Below are 27612 nucleotides of genomic sequence, written 5' to 3'. Positions count from 1 at the left end.
TTTAACGTCATAATGATCAAAACAAAAATGTGCTATATTTCATAATAAAAAAATTAAAGTGATAAAAATAATAATAAAGTAAATTTAGAGTAATTATACGAAGAATTTACCCCAAAAACATTATATTCCTCGAACCAAGCACAGCTTCGTCGGGTAAATTCTACTTACATAAAAACGAAGTCTTTACCACGTCTCCAATTGCGACTTTCAGAAAACGAGGAAGTCTCCATTTGGCAATTGCAGTCTCAAAATTACTAATAAGCCCTTATTATTTTCCATCGTCTCAGTGCCGTTTTCGTCAAACCGAAATTAACAAATGAAAAAAAGAAAAGAAAAAGAAAGCTTACCCTCGTCACTCTGTCCAAAAGCTTCCGATTCACCGCTCCCCATCTCTCCTCTCATTCTTAAATCACGGCGCCATCACCATTACCGTTAAAAGAAATGCAGTCAACGAGGTCGCGCCGTAAAGTAGCGCCAGCAGCTGCTGATGGCGGCGACTCCGGCGTCAAATTGGAACAACTCCTACTTTCCTCCGCCATCTGTAACGGCGAGGACCTCGGTCCTTTTGTCCGCAAAGTGTTCGCTTCTGGAAGGCCTGAAACCCTCCTCCATCATCTTCGTCACTTTGCTCGTTCAAAAGAATCGGAAATCGAAGAAGTTTGCAAATCTCACTACCAAGATTTCATCCTCGCCGTCGATGATCTTCGATCTCTTCTCTCCGATGTCGATTCTCTCAAATCCTCTCTCTCCGACTCCAACTCAAGGCTCCAATCAGTCGGCGGTCCTCTCCTTTCTTCCCTTGATTCCTTTGTCGAAGCTCAAAATGTTTCCAAGAACGTAAACTCCGCTTTGCAATCGGTAATTTTGTGTATTAAGCTGACGGAGCTTTGCTCAAGAGCAAACCTTCATCTCTCAAACGGCAGTTTCTACATGGTGTTGAAGTGCTTAGACTCGATCGAAAACGAGTTCCAAGATAAAACGCCTTCGTCCTCTTTAAAAAGGATGCTGGAGAGGAAGATTCCAGAGATTCGATCTCACATAGAGAGAAAAATCAGTAAAGAGTTCGGCGATTGGCTAGTTGATATTCGCGTGGTGAGCCGCAATTTAGGGCAATTAGCAATCGGACAAGCCTCGGCTGCTAGGCAACGCGAAGAAGATCTGAGAATCAAGCAAAGGCAAGCCGAAGAACAGAGTCGACTCAGCTTGAGAGGTTGCGTATACGCTTTAGAAGAAGATGACGACGACGGTGGACTCGGAGGAGACGAGAACGACGGTTATAGTAACGGTAATAACGGATTGTTTGGATTTGATTTGACTCCTCTATATAGAGCTTATCATATTCATCAAACTTTAGGACTCGAAGATCGATTTAAGCAGTATTATTTTGAGAATAGGAAGCTTCAATTAACGTCGGATTTTCAAGTATCTTCTATGACCCCATTTCTTGAATCTCATCAAACATTTTTTGCCCAAATTGCGGGGTTTTTTATCATAGAAGATCGCATTTTAAGGACAGGTGGGGGTTTGGTTTCCAAAATGGAAGTTGAGAATTTATGGGAGACTGCTGTTAGTAAAATGTGCTCGGTTTTAGAGGATCAGTTTTCTAGAATGCAAACTGCTAATCACTTGTTACTGATTAAGGATTATGTGAGTCTGTTAGGAGTTACTTTGCGTAGGTATGGCTACCCTGTTGATGCATTGCTTAATGTATTAAGTAAGCATAGGGATAAGTACCATGAGTTGTTATTATCTGATTGTCGGAAGCAGATTGCGGAAGCTCTTGCTGCTGATAAATTTGAGCAGATGTTGATGAAGAAGGAGTATGAGTACTCGATGAATGTGCTATCCTTCCAGTTACAAACATCGGATATTGTTCCAGCATTTCCTTATGTTGCGCCATTTTCATCTACCGTGCCTGATTGTTGTCGGATTGTGAGATCTTTTATTGAGGATTCTGTTAGTTTTATGTCTTTTGGTGGGCAGTTGGATTTCTTTGATGTTGTAAAGAAGTATTTGGACCGGCTTTTGGGTGAGGTTTTGGATGGGGCTCTTTTGAAGCTGATTAGTTCATCTGTCCATGGGGTTTCTCAGGCAATGCAGGTTGCAGCAAATATGGCAGTTTTGGAGCGGGCTTGTGATTTCTTCTTTCGTCATGCTGCACAGCTTTCTGGCATTCCTTTGAGAATGGTAGAAAGGGGTAGGAAGCAGTTTCCTCTTAGCAAAGCCCGTGATGCTGCAGAAGACATGCTGTCTGGGATGCTCAAGAGAAAGGTTGATGGTTTCATGACTTTGATCGAGAATGTGAACTGGATGACTGACGAAGCTTCAGAGGGTGGTAATGAATATGTGAATGAGGTCATAATATATTTGGAAACTTTGGTTTCTACCGCACAACAGATATTGCCTCCTCAAGTTCTTAAAAGAGTTCTACAAGATGTACTTTCTCACATATCAGAGAAGATCGTCGGGGCTTTATTTGGAGATTCAGTGAAGAGGTTTAATGTAAATGCTATTATGGGGATTGATGTGGATATTCGGTTGTTAGAATCTTTTGCGGATAACCTATCACCTGTATTTTCTGAAGGGGATACAAATCAATTGAAAAATGCACTTGCAGAGTCAAGGCAGTTGGTCAATTTGCTTTTGAGCAATCATCCAGAGAATTTTCTGAACCCAGTAATTAGAGAGAAGAGTTACAATGCCCTGGACTACAGGAAAGTTGTGACAATTTCAGAGAAGTTAAGGGATTCATCAGATCGGCTATTTGGAACCTTTGGGAGCAGGGGTGCCAAGCAGAATCCAAAGAAGAAATCTTTGGATGCATTGATAAAAAGACTCAAGGATGTGAGCTGATTTTGGCAAGGAGATGTATGTATGTCTATGTTCTTTTACCTTTTTCAATTGCAATCGCGGTTATTTCTTAGTAGTTCATTGCTAATATATTTACTTGATATTAAGGCACAGCATTTATTTATTTATTTATTTTCTTTCCTGGTTGTTTTAAATTAACAGTTGTGAGTTGAAATTTTTGTTGTATTAAATTCTTTTTCGGCAATGAGTGAATTTGTTCGTAGAATTGCATTAAGAATAAGACCCTTTGTGCTAAGCTATGTTAGTTGCTTGCTTTTATTTATTTTTGGTCAGTTGGTATGCCGCCAGTTATAGGATATGGAAATGCTTGATTTATTTGTACCATATAAAGGGCGTGGTTGTTGCCCTACATGTATCTCATGTATAAATGGGGCACATAGTATACACACATATATGAGTATGGGCATTTATTTATACATACATATATGTGTGTGTGTGGATTCCTTGTGATTGATAATTTCTGTACAGACTGCTTTCTCGAGTCTCTGCGCTGTTCTTCAGCTATAGTTGAGACTTTGCTTGCCCTTCTCCCCCCTGCAGGTGGTACATTTGTTATATAATGTGGTGTAAATAAGGGATTATGCATTTACACAACTATTTAAATCAGATATCGCAATATAACAAGATCAAGTGGGAGAAACTGGGTCTCAATAATGATTTGAAATGGGGGAATTCATCAAAATGTTAATATAGACTTCATGTATGGACTTGAATAAGATGCAGACACGAATGTTAATAGTTCACCAGAGACTCTCTCTTCGAAGCTCTTTCTGCTAAATAGGCGCAGGGCTTGAAGAACGGTCCATAAGTCTTTGACCATTTCTCCAATTTTGAACATATATATTTTGGTCCAAGAGTATCAGCCCAGAAAATGATTCCTCCCCTAAGTCGATTCATCATTCGTATCGAAATTAGGAATTATACATTTGAGTATCGGAAAGAATTAAAAAAGCAACAGCGGCACAAACCACAAACCTATATTCCGGGAACCCCATGCCTGTAACAGAAGCAACGTCGAGATCTGATGCCTTGACAACAATTTTGTCCTCAAGAACGCAGCATGCCTCGTTCACAAGAGGGAAGAGAATCATTTCAACTATCTCTTCATCGGATAACTGCATCAACTGTTAACAAATTCGAAGCCATCGAATGTGGATGCACACATAGAGAAGTGGAAAGGATAGGGAGAAAATTTCATGTTAGAAAATTCATAAATTCATACAGAGAAAAGCAGTATAGTACTTGTAACAACTACTTCGTGCAAGCCTGCTTGTTATCTTCTCAAACACACAACCTGATGGGAAATATAACTGAACTTTAAGAAGTTAAAGAACCTCATAATCAATGCTGAGACCGGAGATGCTCCTTGCCTCGTTTACATACATCTTAATATCAGGATTAGGGGTAAACTTGGACTCCCCGTCATAGATGTAGAAACCTTTTCTAGTAGTTTCATCTGAAACAGGAGACAGTGATGGAGGATTCCAGATGTCGATTAAATGGTTCAGTTTCTGGTCCAATAGCGTGCCAAAAAGATTGTCAGCTACTATAAGGAAAAGAGCGGACAATGTACCTGCTTGGATGTTCTCTTGCATAACAGAAATCAGCTTCGACAACACATTGAATCTCTCTCCAAAGTTCTTGCTGAGTTGGATCTTCATTGCAGTTGCAACCTCAAAACCAACAAAATCCATCATTCTGCATCAACAACATAAAGTTTAAAGCCAATCTGATGGATACATAAAGTTTAAATATGTTGAAAGTACCTAAATGGTCCCATAGTCATTCCAAATGCTGCAACTGCCTGGTCAATCTGATAGAGGTCAACTCCGTGCTCAACAAGCATCATGGCTGCTTGTGAATAAGGAATGAACATTCGGTTAATTGCAGAACCACTGGAATTGTGGACTACCACCGGGGTTTTCCTCATCGTCTTTCCGATAGCTAGCAAGTCAACAATGACTTGAGGAGATGTTTTTTCTGTTCGAATTATCTCCATGACCGGCAGGAGATGAGCTTGACCGCATCAAAAGTTCACATCAATGATAGGTTGGAAACTAAACAAAAAGAAGCACAAAGCAAACCTACCCGAAAAAATGAGTCCCGACAATACGATTTTGGAAATTTCTTCTTTCATTGATTAAATTCAAGTTTATCATGGAAGTACTGCTAGCAAGTATGCAGTGTGGTGGGAAATAACTTTCAAGCTCAGCAAAGATCCTCTGCTTTAAAGAAATATTTCCACTAACAGCCTGCTTAAAACACAAGGAATTAAAAAATATATGCATTTAAAAAGGTCAGGTTGATTGACTACCTTAAATCTACAAATATATTTATTGTTATTCTTCATTTTTCTTTCTTTTTTCTGTTCATTCATAACTTCTCAGCTTACTATAAATAAGTTCTATTTATGTTTTTCCACTTTTCCATTTATTTTAGACATATATCTCTTCTATATCAAGAACTTGTCACTGTATTTTTTGGTGATAGATCTAGGGACGGGTAGTAGGAGTGGCCGAAAGGAGATAGATGTTGAAGGTAAGTGTACTAGGTGAATATGTTGAGGACATGCCTTAGACTTGCTGAATAATAGGTCTCTAGACCAAAACTTTATGAATTTTTAATTTTTTGGCATGATTTTAAGGGTAAATTAAGTGATTGGACAATACAACAGATTATAGTATGCTTCTAATATATTTTTTTTCTTTAACCTTTTTTGGGTTTCATATTTTTTATTAAAAACCAACAATTGGTATTAGATCTCTTATCTTAAGGGATCTGTGAGTTGAGAGAAACACATAAGTTTTAAACATAGAAGCTGACACAACGTTTTCTCATATTGTTTCACCAATTTTTTATGGTGATAACTATCAAGCTTGGGTTGTTAGAAAGACAGTCTATCTTGATATGATGAATCTTGAGGAAGTAGTAGAAGAAGACTACGATGTTCTGTCATTACTAACAAATCAAACAATGAATCAACTAAAGTGTGACATCTCGTTTTCAGTGAAATTGGAACAGTGGTTTCCGGATCACAAATTTGAAGTCAGAAGAATTTATTTTATTATTATTTTAGGTTCTACTGTATGATAGAAATAACGTATAAAAATTTCGTTAAGAAATTTTACCGTTTACATACTTAATTTGATAAAAGGGACTAAATTACGTAAGTGCAAAAGTTGTATTCTAATAACTAAAAGTATTAAATAGCTATAGAATTTTAAGGAGGTCCTTATATAGTAATAAGCCATTAAAGTTGTTAATGGATAAGCATGAATACTCATTGTTGGAAATTGAATGAATTATTAAGGTTAATTTTGGAAATTAGTGATTAAAGTTATAATAAATAAAATAAAATAAACTATTATCATCATCTTCCACAAAATTAAAAAAGAAAAGAAAAGAAAAGAAAACCTAGCCATGGAAGCTTGAAATTTAGGCAAGCTTATTTTGCTTAATTAGGTATGTATTTTTGTTCCGTTTTTTATAATTTCTATATTTTCAGGATCGTTATAGTTTAATCTAGCTAGCTTGGAGATTAATTTGCAAAACTGTTAAAGTATTAAGGTTTTGGTATTGATAAACATACTTGAGTTTTGAAGTTTGATGATATAAAATGAATGGTTGTTGTTAGACAAACAACTTTTGTAAAGAAATTTTTGGTGAAATCATCAATTAGTGGATAAATTGAAAAAGGTGATAAATTTATAGTAAAATTTGTGAAATTGTGAATTACATGGGCTACTATTAATATGTATAGAAATTGGCTAGGCTTGAGTAAGGATTAAATTGCATGAAATTCATTTTTCAAGCCTAGGGACTCAATTACAAAGGAATTAAAAGCATAGGGAAAAATGGTAATTTTGCCAAAATTTCCATGTTGGATTAAATTGAATGAGAATTATATTGAAATGAGTTAAATTCATTCATATAGATGCTGTCAGGCCTCGTACAGAGTTAGATCGAGGCAAAGAAAAAATATCGAATTAGTTGCCTCCGTATCTACGTACACATATTGAGGTAAATTTGTGTAACTAAATTGTATATTTATATGTTTTAAATTGAATTATAGGTATGTGATTTATATAATTGCCATGTATAAATACCAATTTCATACGATTACCGAGTCCCGTTTGAACCTTAAAAATTTATAGGATACAAATGACATATCATTAGGGTTATCGATTTGGTTGGGGTCCTATATATGTTGCGGACACACCACAACTCGTATAAACTTCCAGTTTTGTAGCTCGTGAGAGCTTACCGATTCTCAGCTCGTATGAGCTTACCAATTCATAGCTCGTGAGAGTATATCGATTCATAGCTCGTATGAGCAAATATGTACATGAATTGACAGATTATAGTTCAGTACACCTTGTGGGTACTACCCTTGTATCCAACGATATTTTAAATGGTTTAATGGACAATGTTCTGTTATGAGACAATATGAGTTCGATACGGACTGGTATAAGTACATACATGAAATACATGGAAATGATATTGCATGATATATTGAAACCAGAAATGGATGATACATGTACATGAAACTTGTTTAGTGGTCATATTCATCCATGTTTATTGGCTATTATATGTGTTTTACATGGTTAACATGTCGAGTATATGTGTGTAACAGCCCGATTTAGGGCCAAAACAGAATAGTGGTTTCGAAACCACAAATATGAGATAGAAATAATAGTTTTATTATCATTTTAAGGTCTATGGCATGATTTCATGACTGTGTGAAAATTTTGTTTAGAAATTTTATCGATAGAGGGTCCAATTTGATATTTAGGACTAAATTGCAAAAGTTGTAAAATATGTGTTCTAGTTCACAAAGGTACAAGTACTTGTGAGTAATGGGTTTTTAAAGTGGAGTTCCTTGTATAGTAATTAGACCATTATACTAGTTTGGACAAAAATACCTAAAGGAAGATAAAACATCGTAGTTTTTAATGAAGGGTAATTTAGTCATTTGGTAAATAAAATAATAAAATGGGAAAACAAAGCCAAAATTTGGTATCATCTTCATCAAGTTGGCTGAAACTCTCATATACACCATAGCTAGGGTTTTTCCAAGCTTTCAAGCTCAATAGTAAGTGCATTCAAGCCCCGTTTTTAATGTTCTTTACATTTTTGAAATCCTCGTAGCTCGGTTTACCTATTTCTACCATTATTTCGAGTTAGGGTTTATGTTTAAAAATTTACCCATGAATTATATGCATGTATTTTTATGTTTGATGGTAGAATATGAATGTTTGAGGTTAGGAGAACGATCTTTTCTAAGCGATTTTTAGCGAAAACTAGCAAAACAGTATAATTGGTAAAAATACCTAATGCTCATAAGTACATGTTAGAGTGAGACTTTGATGTTGTTATAGAAGAGAAAAATGTTCAGCATGTCATAAAACATAAGAATAAGGGCTGAAATTAAATTTTTGAGCCTAGGGGCAAAATCGTAATTTTGTAAAAGTTAGAGAGCAAAAATGTAATTTTTGCATAATGTGATTTTTGGATTGAAATAAATAGTATGAGTGTTAAATGAGCTAAATGTGTTGTTATAGATCAAGAAAGGCGTGGAATCGACCTCGAACGGGGGAAGGAAAAGGTTTTGAACTAAATTGCAAAATTTTCATATTTTGCACCGAGGTAAGTTTGTATGTAAATAATACATTAACTTCATTTACATTTTTGTATTTCAGCCTATTTTATATATTTTAGTTGATTTTGAATCATAAATCGACTATTGGAAGAATGAAAATAAGTAATAGTGAGAGAAATCCCGGTTGAACTTTTGGAAAGATTGAATAATATAGATGAAATATAGCTAGGTCACATGTATGGTGCTGAGTGCACATCATGTGTACAAGAGAGCTACGAGATACTATGTAGTAGTTAGGTCACATGTGTAATACGGGATGTATCCCATGTAGACAAGAGAGCTACGGGAGAGGATAAATGTAGCTAGGTCGCATGTGTGATTCCAAGTGAAGGACACCATGTAGACAAGAGAGCTACGAGATAAATTGGCTAGGTCACATGGATGGTACTAAGTGTTCATCATGTGTACAAGGGAGCCGAATTATATGAAATATGATGGTGGAGCTGTGTGCTGAAACCACCAAGTATCGATGATTGATCCGAATTGTTCAACGGGATGATTTTATAGTGACATTGTAATCATGAACCTACACTTGTGATGTATGAAATGTGGTGAAAGTGAATTGTGATATGTAGGCTAAATGAGGTAAATACAAAGAAAGTGTGAAAGAGTGAATTAGCATTAATACTGTTTTGGACAGTTGCAGTGACATGAATTTGAAAAATCACCAAAAATAGTATGAATTTAATTAGAGGCTGAATGAGATATGAATTTAAAGCTTAATGAGTTTATTTTCATGTAAAAGAAACAGAGCAAGTAAAGGAGCTCTATATTTTGAGATATTTATATTTGTGTGTGACTTGCTCAGAATGACTATGTGATCCCCTGTTCTAACTTTGAAAAATCATTAAAAATTTTAAAAAACTAATTAATAAATATAGTTTATATGTATAGATTCCTTATTGAGTCTAGTTTTAAATGAAACAAATTTCATGGCTATTTGAATTGTGTACTGGGAGAAATTCAATTCGTAGTGAACAGAGGTCAGATCAGTCGATCTGTATAACAGGGGAAATTTTAACTAATAAACTGTACTAATTGGCTAGACCAAAAATTCTATAAAAAAAATTAGTGAGAAGTAATATGAGTCTAGTTTCAGGAAAATTTTACGGATTTGAATTTCGAGTTTTGTAACTCGAGTTATGATTTATTTAGTGAGTATGACGCAGTAGAGACAGCTTGACCAAAGTGGAGTAAATGGTGAAATTAAAAGTAGATACACTTGAGTTATTGTGTAAACATATTAGATTCTTTATTCATTATTTACATACTTGCTTACTAAGCTATAAGCTTACCTTCTTTTCTCTCTTTTGTCTTATAGTGTCGTCCAGCTTGCACAGGAGTCAAGGATCGTTGAAGATCTGCCTACACTATCAATATTTTTGGGTATTTGAACTAAACATTTTGAATTATGGCATGTATAGTAGACTTAGTTATTTTGTTACGTGTCATAATTGTCTAGGTTTTAAAATATTAAGTATAGTATTTGACCGATTATTTTGTACGAAACCTTTGAAATTGGCCAAAATTATTAAAGGCATATGTTATAATGATTCATGATCTAATTGTATGCCATATTTTTGTCTTGGTTTTATTTAATGGTATGTACTATGATTCGGTAATACCTCGTACGCTGTTCCGGCGACAGATACGGGTAAGGGGTGTTACAATGTGTTTAGGCTTTTGGCCAAATTGGCTTGGATATGTTTTGTATGCTTACCTTAAATGTGATTAAATGGTAAGTTAATTTCTTTGTTATACGAACTTACTAAGTTTAAATGCTTACTCCGTGTTATTTTTCGTGTTTTATAGTAATTCAGAAGATTTTTCGGGTTGAAGCTTGTCGGAGCTATTTCACACTATCCACTGGCTCTCTTGGTACTTTTAGATAATTAAATTTGGTTATAATGGCATGTATAGGTTATTTTGGCCTATGTTGGCATATAAGTGTTTTGTTGAGATTAGCCACTTAAATGGCTTGTGTTTGGTATATTTTGATGTATATATATGTGGTCTTATCATATTGATGTTTGTTAGAGTAGTATATTTGGTACCATTTGGGATTATACATATATGTATTTGGTTATTTAGGTAAATTTGGATGTTTGGTTGACATGTTTTTAAGTTGTCATTTGAGGTGCCTAAGATCATATTGGTTGTATGTGGTGATAATACATGTTTAAGGCTTGTTTTGAATACATTGTTATGGCTTGTTGATGTGCAATATGTTGAGTTTAGGTTGGTGTCAAATTGGGTGAGAAATGTGGCTTTAATGGCCTATTTTTGTCTACACGGGTAGAAACAAAGATCGTGTGTCTCAGCCGTGCATGACACACGGCTAAATGACACGACCGTGTGTCCCTTATATCTTCTTTAAAATGCAAGTCAATATGCTTATACGGCCTAGCACACGGGCATATGGCTTGGCCGTGTGACATAAGTCAGAGAGTTACACGGGCACGGGCACAGGGTGAGACGCAGCCATGTGTCCCTATTTCAAATGTCCACACGGCCTAAGTTACGGGTGTGTATCTTGGCCGTGTGACCCCTACAACTTTGAAAAATTTCAATGTTTTTGAAAAATTCTTTGAGTACTCGATCTAGTCCTAACTTATTTATAACGCATATTTTGGGCCTTGAGGGCTTGTATAAGGGACAATATGTTTGATTTCGACTAGTTTCTAACATGAATAATATATGATATAAAATGTTTATATTTTCTGTCTGTTTGATTTGTAATATCTGGTAATGCTCCGTAACCCTGTTTCGACGACGGATTTGGGTTAAGGATGTTACATTTATTGGTATCAGAGCTAAAGTTTAGTTGATTCTTGAATTGAATGTAGTGTATACGAGTCTAGCTATACATGCCATTATATAACCTGTGATAATGTGATATCTCTTGACCGTTTTAAAACATGTTTTTACATAGCAATAACATCCAACCGAGCTGATTCCGATGAAGTAGAGAGTAACGCTCAAGCCTCCGTTCAAGGAGTAGTTTCGAATGGTACGACGCCCGTATTTGAAGGTTGGAGAGGAGAGGCTAAATAAGCCTTCTTCCAGATAATGAATGAGTGGTTTACCGAATTTGTACGAACGAATCCGATTGCTTAACAATTTTCACCCCCTCATGTTCCTCAATTGGTTCTCGTTATTCCTCAAAGTACAGAACCTATCAGAGTTGGTAAGCCTTCTATTGATAAGATCTGTAAGTACAGTGCTAAAGAATTCTGAGCGATGATGATTCTGAGAGAGCTAAATTCTGGTTAAAGAATACCATCAGAGTTCTTGATGAATTATCTTGTTCATTGGATGAATGTGTTAAGCGTGCGGTATCTCTATTAAAAGATTTGGCTTACTAATGGTGGAATACATTGACTTCTGTAGTGATGAGAGAGAGTATTACTTGGGAATTCTTTCAAATTGAGTTCCGCAAGAAATACATCAGTCAGAGGTTTCTCGACTAGAAATGTAAAGAATTTTTAGAGCATAAACAGGGTTGTATGACAATGTCCGAATACGAACAAAAATTTGTTTAATTGAGCAAATATGCTCGAGAATGTATTCTGACTAAGACTGCAATATTTAAGTGGTTTGAAGATGGCTTAAACGAAGATATAAAACTATTAGTCGAGATACTTAAGTTGAAAGAATTTGTTGTACTAGTTGATCGCACATATAAAGCTGAATAGCTGAGCAAAGAGAAAAGACACGCTGAGACTGAAGTCAGGCATTCAAATAAGAAATTAATAGGAAAGTCATACCAATCAACATCGAAGAAATAAAAAAAAAAATCACTACCATTCAACTACTTCTGTGGGATACTCCAGTAGAGACAAAGGTACCCGACGTTCCAATCCTAAATCTCAGGCTACACCTGTAGCGAGTGTCGGTAATGCTAGAAACACCAGACCTAAGTGTAAGCACTATAACAAGCCACATTATGGTGAGTGTCGAATGAAGAGCGGAGCGTGTTTTAGATGTGGCTCATTTGACCACTATCTCAGAGATTACCTAGAGAAATCTGAGAAAGATAATATTTAAACTTTATGGCCGAGCACCACAATTGCGAAAGGTATACCACCTCGTAATCCTGGAAATGTGAGTGGTAGCCGTGGTGTGACGAAAGAATCTACTATAAGGTCTGAGGCACAAACACCAGCTAGAGCTTATGCTATTCGTGTGCGCGAAGATGCTTCTACGCCAGATGTTATTACCGGTACTTTATCTCTTATTTATACTTATGTAACTGCTTTAATTAATCGCGGATCGACTCATTAATATGTTTGCACAAATTTGTGTCTAGTAAAAATTTACCCGTTGAGTTCACTGAATTCGTGGTTAAAGTATCAAATCCTCTAGGCCAGTATGTGTTAGTTAATAAGGTTTGCAAGAACTATCCGTTAATGACTCAAGGCTAAAGTTTTCCAACTGATTTGATGCTATTACTGTTTGATGAATTTGATATGATTTTAGGCATGAATTGACTAACTTTGCATGATGCTGTGGTAAATTGTAAACCAAATTTTATCATATTGAAATGTCAGAATGGTGAGATGCTTCATATTAAATCAAATAAACCGAATGGGTTACCTATTGTGATATGACTATGCCAGCACAGAAAAATGTGAGAAAAGGTTGTAGTGCTTACCTTGCTTATGTATTGGATACTATAGTGTCAGAGTCGAAGCTTGAATCAGTGTTAGTGGTTTGCAAGTATCCTGATGTGTTTCCACAGGAGTTACCTAGATTATCACTGGTCAGAGAAGTCGAATTTGCTATAGAACTTGTACCGAGAATAACACTGATATCGATAGCACCATATAGAATGGCTCTTACAGAGTTAAAAGAGTTGAAAGTACATTTACAATAGTTGACTGATAGGGGCTTTGCTCGACCTAGTTTTTCACCTTAGGGTGCACCAGTTCTATTTGTTAAGAAAAAGGACGGATCAATGAGATTATACATTAACTACCGTCAGCTCAACAAAGTTACAATCAAGAATAAATATCCATTGCCTCGCATTGATGATTTGTTTGATTAGTTGAAAGGTGCCACAATATTCTCGAAGATTGATTTTCGTCCTGGCTATTATCAGTTACGAGTGAAAGATTCGGATGTGCCAAAAACAACGTTCAGAACCAGGTACGGACATTATGAATTTCTTGTGATGCTATTTGGTTTAACTAGCTATAATATTTATGGATTTGATAAATAGACTGTATTTAGATAGATTTGTTGTGGTATTTTTTAATGATATTCTGATATATTCCTGAAATGAGACTGAACATGCTGAGTATCTGAGAATTGTTCTGTAAACTTTGTGAGATAAACAACTGTTTGCTAAATTTAGCAAATGTGAGTTTTGGCTTCGGGAAGTTGGTTTTCTGGGACACATAGTATTGGCTGAAGACATCAGAGTTAATACGAATAAAATTTCAGCAATGTTAACTTAAAACCACTGATAAATGTATCTGAAGTCAGAATATTTCTGGGATTAGCTGGTTATTACCAGAGATTTGTAAAAGGGTTTTCGATGATAGCTACACCGATGACACGACTATTACAGATATATGTGAAGTTTGAATGGTCTGATAAATGTCAGCAAAGTTTTAACCAATTGAAAGCCCTATTGACCATGTACAAGCCCAATTTTGGGCCTTAAATACCCACACTAAACCCATTAACCCAAGTCCATTACAGCCCAAACACCCATAGCCCAAACACAAAAAAAAAAAAGAAAAGAAAAAAACCTAAACTAAGAAACCCTATCCCACCGCCTCCGGTCACGTCGACAACAAGTGACCTCTGCTCCACCGCCTCTGCACCTGCAAGCATTAAGTGAAGGAATAGACAGATATTAAGCAAAAATAGAAAAATGTAATAGATATAAAAGACCGAGCAGAAAACCATTGGGTCTCTCGTCAATTTTTTTAGATACAAATAAAGCATTCAATTTTTCTAGCAAGAAAAACAACAATATTATCCATCAAAAGAAAAGAGAAACAGCATCAAAAAAACTAAAAGGCCTCAGAAACAGAAGCCATAGGCACAAGGTGATTCGTTTACTTTCCCTTTTTTATTGTTATTTCATAGCCAAATCTACCTATTAAATGCCCTTATAAAAGTATAAATATACAACATAAACAAAGGAAACACACTTAAAAACAAGAAAAGGAAAATTTTTTACCTTCGACCGCCGTGCACTTCGGTCGCCGGCGCCGGAGACGCGGCGGAGGACTGTGGAAGACCGCCGGAGCGTTGACCAAGCTCGAACCTGCAGAGAACACAAAGAAAAGGCTTAGTTTTTTTTTAGAAACAAACAACAAAAATGATTTCAAAGACAAAATTTTGACTTATATAGATGATACAAAACGGCGCCATTTTGGTCGGCACCCATAAGCCCAAAACGACGCCGTTTAGCTACCCTGACTCGAGAACCGGCTCCGACCGCCTCAGGATCCGCGCGTTTTTGTATGATGGTTTAATTACGCGCACGGTCCTTCCGCTTTTCACACGTTTTGCAATTAGCTTTTTATTTCTTTCAAATTGGCTTCAAAATTCATCACGTTTTGTGATTTAATCCTCCCTCCTGCGACGTCTTTTTAAGGGTGCGGGCAAATTACCCTTTTGATCCTCTGCAGTCGCGCGCGCATTCATTGGGGTCCCTTCTTTCATATTTATTTTAAAATCGGCCCCAAAACTTAATATGTGTGCCGAATTTAGTACCTTCTTCATATTTAATACTGTTTCTATATTATTTTTACTCTTTGTTATTTTAATATTATTCATTATTCTATTTTACCTTTCTTGTATTATTATTTTTAGCATATCTTATTATTATTTAGACATTTTTAAATTAATATTACATATATATTTTATAGTTGTTTTATATATATTATTATTGTTCCTAATATATCTTTTAGGTATACATATTCAAATACTCCATTATGTACATTTTGTTATGTCTATCCTTACCTCTATATTTATTATTAATATTAATATATGTTTTATTATATATATTTAATATATATACGTATACATTTATATATTATTGTTATTATTAGCTTTGATATTATTGTTTTGTTAATACATTTGTGTCATATATACATACTTTTAATATATATTTATATATTATACTTCATATTATGCCTGTAAATTAATATCGTATCATGTATATCATTTTGTTATAATTTTTATACATTGTAAATGTCATATTATGATCTACCATGTATATTATGTATGTCATGTATATGTTTTAATATATTATGTGTATTTTGTTTTGTATTACATTATATGTTATGTATATATATTTGATTTTATCATATATTTATTTTCCATATATTTATGTAATGTTTTATTATTATTATCATTATTTTGCATTTTTATTATAATTACTATTATACCTCTCATCGTTATCATTATTGCATTATTACTTTTATTACTATAACCTTCTTTGTATGTAATTACCTATATGCTATTGTTTTTATACAAACTAATTTAAAATATATATATATATATATATATACGTATTTTAGCGTATTTATGTCACTTATATATCATTATTCTCATTATTATCGTTTTGTCACCTATTTATTTATACCTTTGTAAATTCTTTCAAACCTTAAATCATTCATTATTTGTATCATCATAATTATCATTACTAACATATATATACTATGTAATTTTATTTCAGTATACATTTTTATATATACCATGCATATGTGTCTTTTAATATCGTACTATTATTTATATATGTTTTTATTTCTTATTGCTTTTATTGTTACATAGGTACCTTGATACGTATATGTATGCACTTTTGTATCATTATTATCGCTATCATTGTCATTTTATTTCGCCATCTTTATATTTATTCATTCGTCAAATTACTTATGTATTTGATCATTTCATTTTTCTCATGCATTCGTTTATATTTACGTATTACTAACCTTGCTTCTATGTCATCCTTTCATAATTACTCGTTACTATCACTCATTATTATACGTTATTATTAATATCATAATTTGCTTTTATGTATTACTATAAATTACATTATGCTTTTACTCAATGTCTTAAAACTAATTCTTTCATAAAAGTGATATTCCGTATTTGGTAAATCGAGATAATCGTGCCCTAACTTACTGGGTTTCGATTTTTCTCATTTAACTTAAATAACGGAATACCCTTTTAAATCGCTATACGGGTTTTGAAAAATGCTTATTCTCGAAGATGCGAAGTGTTGTGCCCTAACTTACTGGGTATGACATTTTGTCATCTCGAAATAAGAATTTGTTTTGAAATAAAGGCAATATTCGGTGTTTGAGAACTCGGGACAACGTACCCTAACTTACTGGGTTTCGATTTTTCTCGCTTACTCTAAATAATCGAATACCCTTCTAACAAATTAAAATACGTAAGTTTTATATAAAAGGTAAGCTCGCTCTGAAAAGTTCAAGATGTCGTGTCCTAACTCACTGGATGTGACATTTCATATTTTGAGATGAGAAGGTCTTTAACACTTGAACTTTTTATAAAAGAGGGATCGTATTTCAAAATTCTTTCAAGTTTCTAAATTTTTGACACTAAGACACTAATTAATCAACTAGGTACCAATTTTTGGGCGTATCGAGGGTGCTAAACCTTCCTCGTGCGTAACCGACTCCCAAACCTGTTTTCTTGATTTGCGTAGACCAAAATTGTTGTTTAAATAAATCAAACTATCTATTAAAAAACAACCACTTTTACGAGGTGACCTGATCACACCTCGTCAAAAAGGATCGGTGGCGACTCCCGTTTTTTGGTTTTCATTTTCAAAATCCAAGTCGATTCCCGTTTTTCAAAAAAATGGTTACGACAACTTGGCGACTCTGCTGGGGACACGACTGAGAGAGTCAAGCCACAAGTTGATTAACTCTTGTCTTTTTATCGAAAATTGAAAATTTGGTTTTGAAATACGATCCTTTCATTGTATTTCATCAGCTATTTTTGTGGTACAATACCTGCTGCGTTGGTTCGAGTCTTTAAATAGTTTTGCATATTGCATTGCATGACTGCTGTGGTCACACCCCTTTAAGTGGGAGTGAGAAACTACTCCTTCGTGAGGTTTTCACCATCGTTCAGGATAGTGGATCGCTTTCGGGATACATCCGTACCTATGTCTTCGTGAGATTTTCATCTCCATGCAGCCATAGGGAAATGTATCCCCCTGAACTGAACTCGGTCTGTATGAGCCTATAATGGGTGAAGATCGAGGAATCCGCTAGTTCAGGTACCCTTACTCTAGAACCAAACCCCATATAGCGAGCCTTAGGAACCCACCCTAGGTAGAGCCACTCCAAAACCCTAGTAGTTACTTGAGCAAGTGCTATATTTATTATGCTTTGTTTGCTTTGAACTGCGTATAAATTACTGACTTGGTTTGTTTTACTTTGATTATATTTGCATGGCATTTTCATTGTAAAAGGTGTTGATTTGCATTCGGTTCCTAAATAGATAGCTTATCATGGAAAAGGGTTTTTGATAAAGTAGAAGACAACGCGCTGTCCGGATATGAAATGAGACAACACAACAAGAGAAAGGATCTGATCTTACCGAGGGTGCGTTTGAGTTATGAAATTTTACTCGGATCAACAACTCGAATAATCTCAAGAGATGAAAGAAATTTGGGGTCGATGGGATGATGAGGTCAAACAGCTATTCTATTGTCATTACGGTGATTTACCTTATCTGCTCGATGTCAAGGTAGATGAACACCTGTTTCGAGCCCTTGCCCAATATTGGAATTCCACTTACAATTGCTTCACTTTCGGGAAAGTAGATTTGGTACCTATTATAGAAGAATACACGACCTTGCTCTATTGCCCAAAGATTGAGTTGATGAATTTATGCGGACACGCTAACGTCCCAGCATTTTCAAAAAGCTAATGAACATCACAGGGATGAGCGAACAGTGGGTGACAACCCGGATCAAACAAAAAGGAGATTATAAATGCATTCCTTGGAGGAACCTAAGGGATCTAGTCTTAACGCACCCCGACGTGAAGAAAAGGGTAGATGTCTTCGCCTTGAGCATTTATGGACTGGTCATTTCCCCAAAGCTTTGGGGCATGTAGACGAGGTCATTCTTGACCTTTTGATGAGCTTGGTAAAGGAACCACACCTGCATTCGTAATCTTATTTGAAACTTTCAGATCATTAAATACTTGTAGAAGAAGCGGGTGAAGGAGATTTATTGGATGTGCATGACTCTTGCTATCCCGGTTCCCTGACCATTTTGAAAAGTGGAAAAGGTCTCGATCGTATCTTCTCTGAAAATTACTCTCCGCTGAAAGAGTTAGTGGCTACACCGAAGCGAGATGATCTGACAGAAGAAAATTGGATGACGGTTCTCCAAAATCTGCAAGAAGAAGATGTTGAATGGAGAGCCCCGTGGATGGTTCATGATGAAATATTATACCGATTCGGAGACTTCGATTGGGTTCCCTTGTTAGGAGTATGGAGGGCCGTCGGGTATGCTCCTCTGCTTACATTGCGACAATACAGATCCAGACAGTTTACACCACCAATATACGGGTTAGCCCAGTGCGAGTTCGTGTTCACAGGGAATAATTACAAAAAGAAAGTTCACGAGATATCAAATTCCTGGAACCAGACTCGTAGAATGAAGAAGTTTGCTGCCAATCCCATGACTACTCCTGAGTACGACTGATGGTGAAATCAGAGGATTAACGACAACATCCCTGCATCAGATCAAGGGAATCCTCAGTCAATAGAAGAGCACTTGAAAGTAATCCCATCTGAGCTAGAAATCATCAGGCAAGATTTTGAGAGAAAGAGTCTGGAGCTAGAAAAAAGGATCGAGCAGTTGGAAGAAGAAAAGATGCAGTTAGGGTTAGATGTCGATGTCCAGAAACTAGAAGCTGAAAAACTCAGAAAAAGGAAAAACAAGGCTGAAGAGGACTTAGACAGTTTGAAAATGGACTATAAGAAGCTGCGCAGATCAATGAGAACAGCTAGGTTAGGAAAAACATCTGAACAATGGCGACATGAAGTTAAAGAAGAACAAAGCAAAGCCAACCAGTGGGAGAAAAAATTTCGCGATGCTCAAGCTCGAGAAGGTGCTCTGAAAAGAAGTTTGGTAGAAAGCCAGAATGAAAAAGAAGGGTTAAAGATCTGAGTATCAGAGTTAGAGAGGTCATTGTATCAGTATCGCTCGTGTAACTCTGTAATCGAGTTGAAAGCTAGTCGTAATGTAATCAAGAATTAAAAGAGAATATAGAAGAACTCAAAACAATACTGCAAAATCGTGAACTTCAGATAGAACTCCTCGAGGTAAATAACGAGCGATGGAAGGAGCAACTTCATCAATCTCAAGACCAAGTCAGGAGCAGGGACTACGTCATAGGTGAAGCTTTGACTCAAGTGCGAGAAGTGGTTGATCACTTGCAAACATTAGCAGTACAAGCCGATGTGCTGAGTTTAAAATACGAGTCAGAATCGAACCGAGGACGAAAGCTAGCTTGGCTTCTTAGGCAGGTCAAGGCCTTAAGTATCAGGGCCAAGCCTTATATGTAATCTATTTTATGTAAAGAAACTTGTTTTCTAGAAAAGTTACTCTAATGAAATCGAATTGGAATCAACGTTTTTTTTGCATTCATCGCATTCATTGCATTCATGCATCAGCATTGCATCATATGCACTAAAACTCACAAGAAACCCTAAAAATCATGGCAGTTACCCTGGAACATCGTTACGGTACAAGGGGAAAAACAAGGGCAATGGACCAAAGGTTAGAGAGATTGGAACAAATGCAAAAAGAGATGCAGGATCAATTACAAGCACGTATGCAAGAACAACTTGCCAAAATCCAGCAAGATATGAGGGACCACATGTTGGAGTCCCAGAAAAGCATGATGGACCAATTAACTTGTCTATTGGCTGGCGGATTAGAAAAAGGGAAAAGCCCTTTGATCAATGCGGGAGAAGATAATGAAGATCTTACCTACCCTCTGGGTTTTACCGCAGCGGACGTTCAGATACAACCTGATATGTACCCAAGAAGACCATCGGTCACAATTAGGCCTCAACCATTTCAGGCTGGTGTTTCGGCACTGATAAATTATCAGGCCGGCTCGGGCTCTAATCCGGGGGATAACCCGACCAATCCTGTGGTCCTCAATCTTGATGAAGTAACAGAAGCAGAAAAGATAAGGGTAGAACTCCCGAGAGAGCTTGAAGAAAGGTGTAGATGGTTGGAAGAAAAATTTAAAGAAATGGAAAACACCGACTATCGTGGTGGAATCGACGCTAAGGAATTAAGTTTGGTTCCAGACCTGGTACTCCCTCTTAAGTTCAAAACTCTGAAATTTGAGAAATATAACGGGACTAGCTGTCTCGAAGCTCACATCACTATGTTCTGCAAACGAATGGCAGGCCATGTCAACAATGACCAGTTATTAATTCACTGCTTCCAAGAAAGTCTGGTTGGGGCCGCTTCTAGATGGTACAACCAACTGAGTCGCGCCCAGATCAGCTCATGGAAAGATTTAGCACAAGCCTTCATGAAGCAGTACGGTCATGTGGCAGACATAGCCCCTGATAGAATCACTTTACAGAATATGGAGAAGAAGCATGATGAGAGCTTTAGGGAGTACGCCCAGTGATGGAGAGAAGTGGCCACATAGGATGAACCCCCTCTGTGGGAAAAGGAAACCACTATGCTCTTCATCAATACCCTGAAGGCACCTTTTATTAACCACATGCTGGGTAGCGCAACCAAGAGTTTTTCGGACATAGTAATGTCTGGAGAAATGATAGAAAATGCCATAAGATATGGGAAAATAGAGGCTGGGGAAAACGCTAAGAGGTCAGCACCGAGAAAGAAAGAGCACGAGGTGAATAATGTGAGTTTATATTCGAAATCGATCACCGTAAGCCAACCAAGGTCGACAACTACTGGACAGCAGGGCCCACCCAAATAAGAGCCCAACACAAAACAAAATAGGGAGAAACTTCAATTTACGCCCATTCCAATGACGTACAAGGAGTTATACCAGAGTTTATTTGACGCACATGTCGTGTCTTCCTTCTATCTAAAGCCAATGCAACCTCCATACCCCAAATGGTATGACACAAATGCCCAATACGAATACCATGCGGGAGCCACAGGACACTCGATAGAAAACTGCACCACTTTTAAGAAATTGGTTGAAAGACTCATCAACATGGGGATTGTGAAAATTGATGATGCATCCAATACAGAGAACCCATTACCTAACCATGGGGATAAGGGAATAAATGCATTAATCGAGAGTTCGGGGAAAGAAATTAAGATGAGTACTGCAGAAGTGAATACCCCGTTGGAGGAAGTTTGGAAGAAAATGGTGGAAAGTGGGTTGATAGCACAGAATTCAAGGGTCAGACCTCGAGAAGCGAAGAATTATTGTGAGTTCCATGATCAAGAGGATCATGAGATTCAAAAATGCAGCCAATTCAGGGCTTTAGTACAAGGATTGATAGATAATAAGGAGTTCGAATTCTTTGAATATGTCGGGAGCCTAGAAGAAGCAGATGTGTGTACCTTCGAAGAGGGGTCGACGAAGGATGTTTACAAAGTCAACCACCCAGTGGTTACCATATCACGTCCGAGAATGAATGAAGCTGGGGCACGAGTTGCGCCAAAGGTCGTGATCCAAAAACCCGTTGCTTTTCCTTATAAAGATAGCAAAAGGGTACCGTGGAACTATAGCTGCAATGTGACATTCCCGGGAGAGCAGACCCCGATTAATGCATCAGAGAAAGTTCAAGACGAAGGTTTTTGTACACGCAGCGGAAGGCGTTATACCCCAAATACAAAAGTAGAGCAGGTTAAAGAAAAATCATTAGCAATTGAGAAAAAGAAAGAGAAGCCGGCGGGGCCTGAACCAACTGTTAATGAATCAGTGACTGAAAAAGAAGCCAAGGAATTCTTAAAATTCCTAAAGCACAGCAAATATAGTGTCGTAGAACAGTTGCACAAACAGCCAACGCATATATCGGTACTGGCCTTACTTTTAAGTTCCGAAACCCATCGCAGCGCATTGATGAAGGTGCTGAATGAAACTTATGTTGCTAACGATATCTCTGTAAACAAACTGGACCGCTTAGTCAACAATATAAGTGCCGACAACTTCATATTCTTCAATGACGATGAGGTACCGCCAGGGGGCCGAGGATCAACTAAAGCTTTGCACATTACGACTCACTGTAAAGGGTACACGTTACCGGTGGTATTGATTGACAATGGGTCTACACTGAATGTCCTACCCCTATCTACGCTGAGTAGGTTGCCAGTGGATAGTTCCCATATGAAGACATGCCAAAATGTAGTGAGATCATTTGATAGCACGGAAAGGAAGGTAATGGGGAGAATTAAAATACCCCTCTTAATCGGGCCAAGCACATACGAGGTAGATTTCTTGGTCATGGACATTAAGCCTTCGTATAATTGCTTATTGGGGAGACCGTGGATACACTCGGTGGGGGCAGTCCCTTCATCGCTGCATTAAAAGTTGAAATTAGTGACCGAAGGTCGATTAGTAACAATCAATGCTGAAGAGGACATCATCGCGGCAATAACCAGTGATGCCCCATATCTGGAAGCAAATGATGAAGCAATCGAGTGCTCTTTTCGATCTTTAGAGTTTGTGAATGCGACGTTCATCATCGAAGGAAATAAGATCCCAATGCCCAGGTTATCTGAGACTACAAGAATGGGACTAAGGCTAACTATTGGAAAAGGGGCTCTACCCGAAAGAAGACTCGGGAGATACCTCCAGGGAAGGATTAATGTACCAATGATGAAGGACAAACAAGACCATTTTGGGTTAGGGTTTAAGCCGAACATGAAACAAAGAAAGAAGGAACTTGAGAAGAAGCAAGAAAGAAGGAGAGCGCGATTGAGCGGGGGAGAAATCGAATGGGAACCAATGATCTTCCCCCATATATCGAAGACTTTTGTGTCTGGAGGGGTCATTCATTCTGAGCGGAGGACGTCGGGAAAGGAAATCTTGGAAGGAATGATGGAGAGTTTGGACATCCACGCCACATATGAAGAAGGGACGGGGGTAGAGAATTTGTCAGGCATTCGCCCCTATGAGCCGGGAAGTGTTCTGAATAATTGGACTGCGGAAGAGATTCCTGTAATCTTTAGAACTAACTCAGAGTAATGTTTAAAACACACTTATTGCTCTAGGCCTAGGAGTAACAAGTGTCCTTTTGTGAAATAGGCTTATATTCGAAATCGTTATTTCAATGAAATGCATCCTTTTGACTTATTCCGTGCAAATATTCTTTTATTCTTTCATTCATGATCATACCACACATATCATTGTTCTTAGATTATCTTGCTCTTTGCATCTTCCTTCACACCTACAACAGGTCTTCAGATATCAATGATGCGAGTGACGTTACTACTAATTCAGAATCTCCTTTTGAGCGAGATATGTGTCTAGAGGGATCCCAAGACTTTGAGGATGACAGAGACTGTAACTTATCCCCTGATTTGTTAAGGATGGTAGAACACGAGGAGAAACAGAGTCTACCCCATAAAGAGACCGTAGAAGTCGTGAACTTGGGAGATGAACTAGAAAGGAGAGAAGTAAAGATCGGAGCTTGCATCACCATAGAGACAAAGCGGGACCTTATTGAGTTACTCCAAGAGTTCAAGGATGTCTTCGCATAGTCATATCAGGATATGCCTGGGCTAAGTACTGACATTGTGGTACACAGGCTCCCCATCAAAGTAGAATGCAAGCCAGTTCGGCAAAAGCTTCGAAGGATGTGGCCCGATGTTCTGTTGAAGATAAAAGAGGAGGTCAAGAAGCAATTTGATGCTGGTTTCTTACAAGTAGTTAAGTACTCGGAATGGGTAGCCAACATCGTCCCCGTCCCTAAAAAAGATGGAAACGTACGGATGTGTGTAGACTACAGAGACTTAAACAAGGCCAGCCTGAAAGATAATTTCCCGTTGCCTCATATCGACACCTTAATGGACAACACGGCAGGTTACTCACTCTTCTCCTTCATGGATGGTTTCTCGGGGTACAATTAGATCAAGATGCATCCTGAAGACGTGAATAAAACTACATTTGTGACCATGTGGGGAACCTTTTGCTATAAAGTAATGCGTTCAGATTGAAAAATGCGGGAGCAACATATCAGAGAGCCATGGTAACCCTATATGATGCATAAAGAAATTGAAGTCTATGTCGACGACATGATCGCCAAATCTTGGACAGAAGAAGAGCATGTGCAAGTCTTGAGGAAATTATTTTTAAGGTTGAAAAAATTCCAGTTGAAACTCAATCCCGCAAAATGTACCTTCGGAGCTAGGTCAGGAAAACTGCTAGGATTCGTGGTCAGTGGAAAAGGGATTGAGATTGACCCAGACAAAGTCAAAGCCATACAAGAGTTACCTCTACCACGTACTCAGAAGGAAGTTTGAGGATTCCTAGGAAGACTAAATTACATCGCTCGGTTTATTTCACAACTAACCGAGAAATGTGACCCCATATTCCGTCTCCTTAAGAAACATAACCCTGGTGGTTGGAATGAGGAATGCCAGAAGAATTTTGACAAAGTTAAGCAATATTTGTCTAATGCCCCAGTGTTGACACCACCTAATCCAGATAAGCCTTTGATACTGTATTTGACGGTATTTGAAAATTCTATGGGATGCGTGCTTGGCCAACACGATGAATCGGGAAGGAAAGAAAGAGCGATATATTACCTCAGTAAAAAGTTTACTGAGTGTGAGACGAGATACTCGTTCATTGAAAAGTTGTGCTGTGCCTTGATCTGGACAACCCGAAGACTGAGACAATACATGTTGTACTATACAACTTGGCTGATCTCTACAATAGATCCTCTGAAATACTTGATGGAGTTGACTGCCTTGAACGGGAGAATGGCCCGATGGCAAATTCTACTTTCTGAATTCGATATAGTCTATGTGAACCAGAGGGCCGTAAAAGGGAGTGCGATAGTAGATTTCCTAGCCAGCAGAGCCCTAGAGGACTACGAGCCTCTGAACTTTGATTTCCCAAATGAAGATCTAATGTGCGTAGCAACCACTGAAGAAGACCCTCAAGAAGGTCACCCTTGGAAGCTAAATTTTGACGGAGTATCAAATGCTGTGAGTAACGAAATCGGGGCAATTTTGGTGTCCCCGAACGGAGATCATTATCCATTCACTAGTAAATTGGATTTTGACTGCACGAACAATATGGCAGAATACGAAGCATGCATCATGGGAATAAGTGTGGCCATAGAATGTAAAATCAAGGTGTTAGAGGTATATGGAGATTCTGCCCTAGTGATTTATCAACTCAAAGGTGAATGGGAGACAAGAGACCCCAAATTGATCAATTACCGGAGGTTAATCCTTGAGTTAATTAAAGAGTTGGATGATATTTTCTTCTACTACCTCTCACGAGAAGAAAATCAGGTGGCTGATGCCCTAGCAACTTTAGCTTCTATGATTAAGGTGAACCAACCAGAGGATGTGAAACCAATCCAAATGAGCATTTACGAGGCCCCGGCTCATTGTTACAACCTCGAAGAAGAAGAGGAAAATTATGATCACCCCTGGTACCACGATATCCTACGATATGTGAAGAATCGTGAGTACCCCGACCAAGCTACTGAAAACGACAAAAGAACGTTGAGAAGACTGGCCAGTAACTATGTCTTAGACGGGGAGATCCTATACAAAAGAAGAAAGGATCAGGTACTGTTAAGATGTGTAGACGCTATTGAGGCCAAGAAAATCTTGGAGGAAGTCCATGAGGGCGTCTGCGGGACACATGCTAATGGTTTTACAATGGCCAGGCAAATTATGATGTTCGGTTATTATTGGTCCACCATGGAAGGAGACTGTATTAACTACGCCAAAAGATGTCATAAGTGCCAAATCAATGGAGACAAGATTAATGTACCTCCCTCACCTCTGCATGTCATGACTTCGCCATGGCCTTTCTCGACGTGGGGCATGGATGTGATTGGGCCAATTTCTCCAAAAGCTTCAAATGGGCATCGTTTTATCTTTGTGGTCATCGATTATTTCACCAAATGGGTGGAGGCCACTTCATATGCCAATGTCACTAAATCAGCAGTTAGCAAGTTCCTGAAAAAGGAAATCATCTGTCGATATGGAATGCCGGAAAGGATCATATCTGACAATGCATTGAATTTGAACAATAACACGATAACGGATGTCTGCAGTCAGTTCAAGATCAGACACCACAACTTGTCATCAGACGCTAGAAGATGAGCAGTGCGATCAAGCGACCAATAAGAACATCAAGAAGATTGTAGGAAAGATGACAGAAACTTATAAAGATTGGCATGAGAAGCTACCATTCGCCCTCTATGCTTATTGAACGTCTATCATAACTTCTACTGGGGCAACGCCTTTCTCATTAGTCTATGGAATGGAGGCAGTTTTACCTATCGAGGTCGAGATTCCTTCTCTTAGAGTTTTGTTAGAAGTAAAGTTGAATGAAGCAGAATGGATCCAGTCCCGATATGATCAGTTGAATTTGATTGAAGAAAAGAGGCTACGGGCTATTCGCCATGGTCAGATGTACCAAAAGCGAATGATGCGAGCTTACAACAAAAAGGTTCGTCCCAGAGAGTTCCACGAGAGAGACCTAGTACTGAAAAAGATCCTGCCCATACAAAAGACTTTAGAGGAAAATGGATGCCGAATTGGGAAGGGCCTTATGTGGTGAAGAAAGCCTTTTCTGGCGGAGCATTGATATTGGCTGAAATGGATGGCAAGACCTTATCCAATCCCATGAATTCGGACTCAGTTAAGAAATACTTCGCCTAAAAAAAAAAAAAAAAGAGGAGAAGCCAGGGTGAAAACTCGCAAAGAGCACCTTGAGACCAAAGGGATTTTGAATTGAAAACCCGTAAAGGGCGATTCAAATTTTGATCAAAGGTGGGGCATGCGATGGTCTTATGGTACCTAAATTAACAAGGAGGAGAGATGTTACATCTTGGGGCATCTGCAAGAGTACTCTAGATCCCCTAAACAC

General features: G+C 37.6%; 1 protein-coding gene and 1 pseudogene across 1 annotated transcript; one reads left to right on the top strand and one right to left on the bottom strand.

Annotated features, from left to right (window-relative positions):
• Positions 1–120: 120 nt before the first annotated feature.
• On the top strand, positions 121–3091 carry LOC108479538 (exocyst complex component SEC15B). The gene has a single exon (XM_017782208.2). It carries the CDS (start codon positions 442–444, stop codon positions 2851–2853), a length of 2412 nt encoding a protein of 803 aa, XP_017637697.2. The 5' UTR covers positions 121–441; the 3' UTR covers positions 2854–3091.
• A 512-nt stretch (positions 3092–3603) lies between these two features.
• Positions 3604–27612, bottom strand: part of LOC108477700 (glyoxysomal fatty acid beta-oxidation multifunctional protein MFP-a-like) — a 38077-nt pseudogene continuing 14068 nt past the window's right edge.

The sequence above is a fragment of the Gossypium arboreum genome, chromosome 12 (genome assembly GCF_025698485.1).
Source record: "Gossypium arboreum isolate Shixiya-1 chromosome 12, ASM2569848v2, whole genome shotgun sequence".
NCBI lineage: Eukaryota > Viridiplantae > Streptophyta > Magnoliopsida > Malvales > Malvaceae > Gossypium > Gossypium arboreum.
The sequence above is the reverse complement of the archived record's forward strand: the minus strand, read 5'-3'. Positions and strand labels throughout refer to the sequence as shown.

Bases quoted from the DNA above. Each gene is read 5' to 3' on its own strand.
- LOC108479538 (XM_017782208.2), top strand. From the start codon at position 442: ATGCAGTCAACGAGGTCGCGCCGTAAAGTAGCGCCAGCAGCTGCTGAT.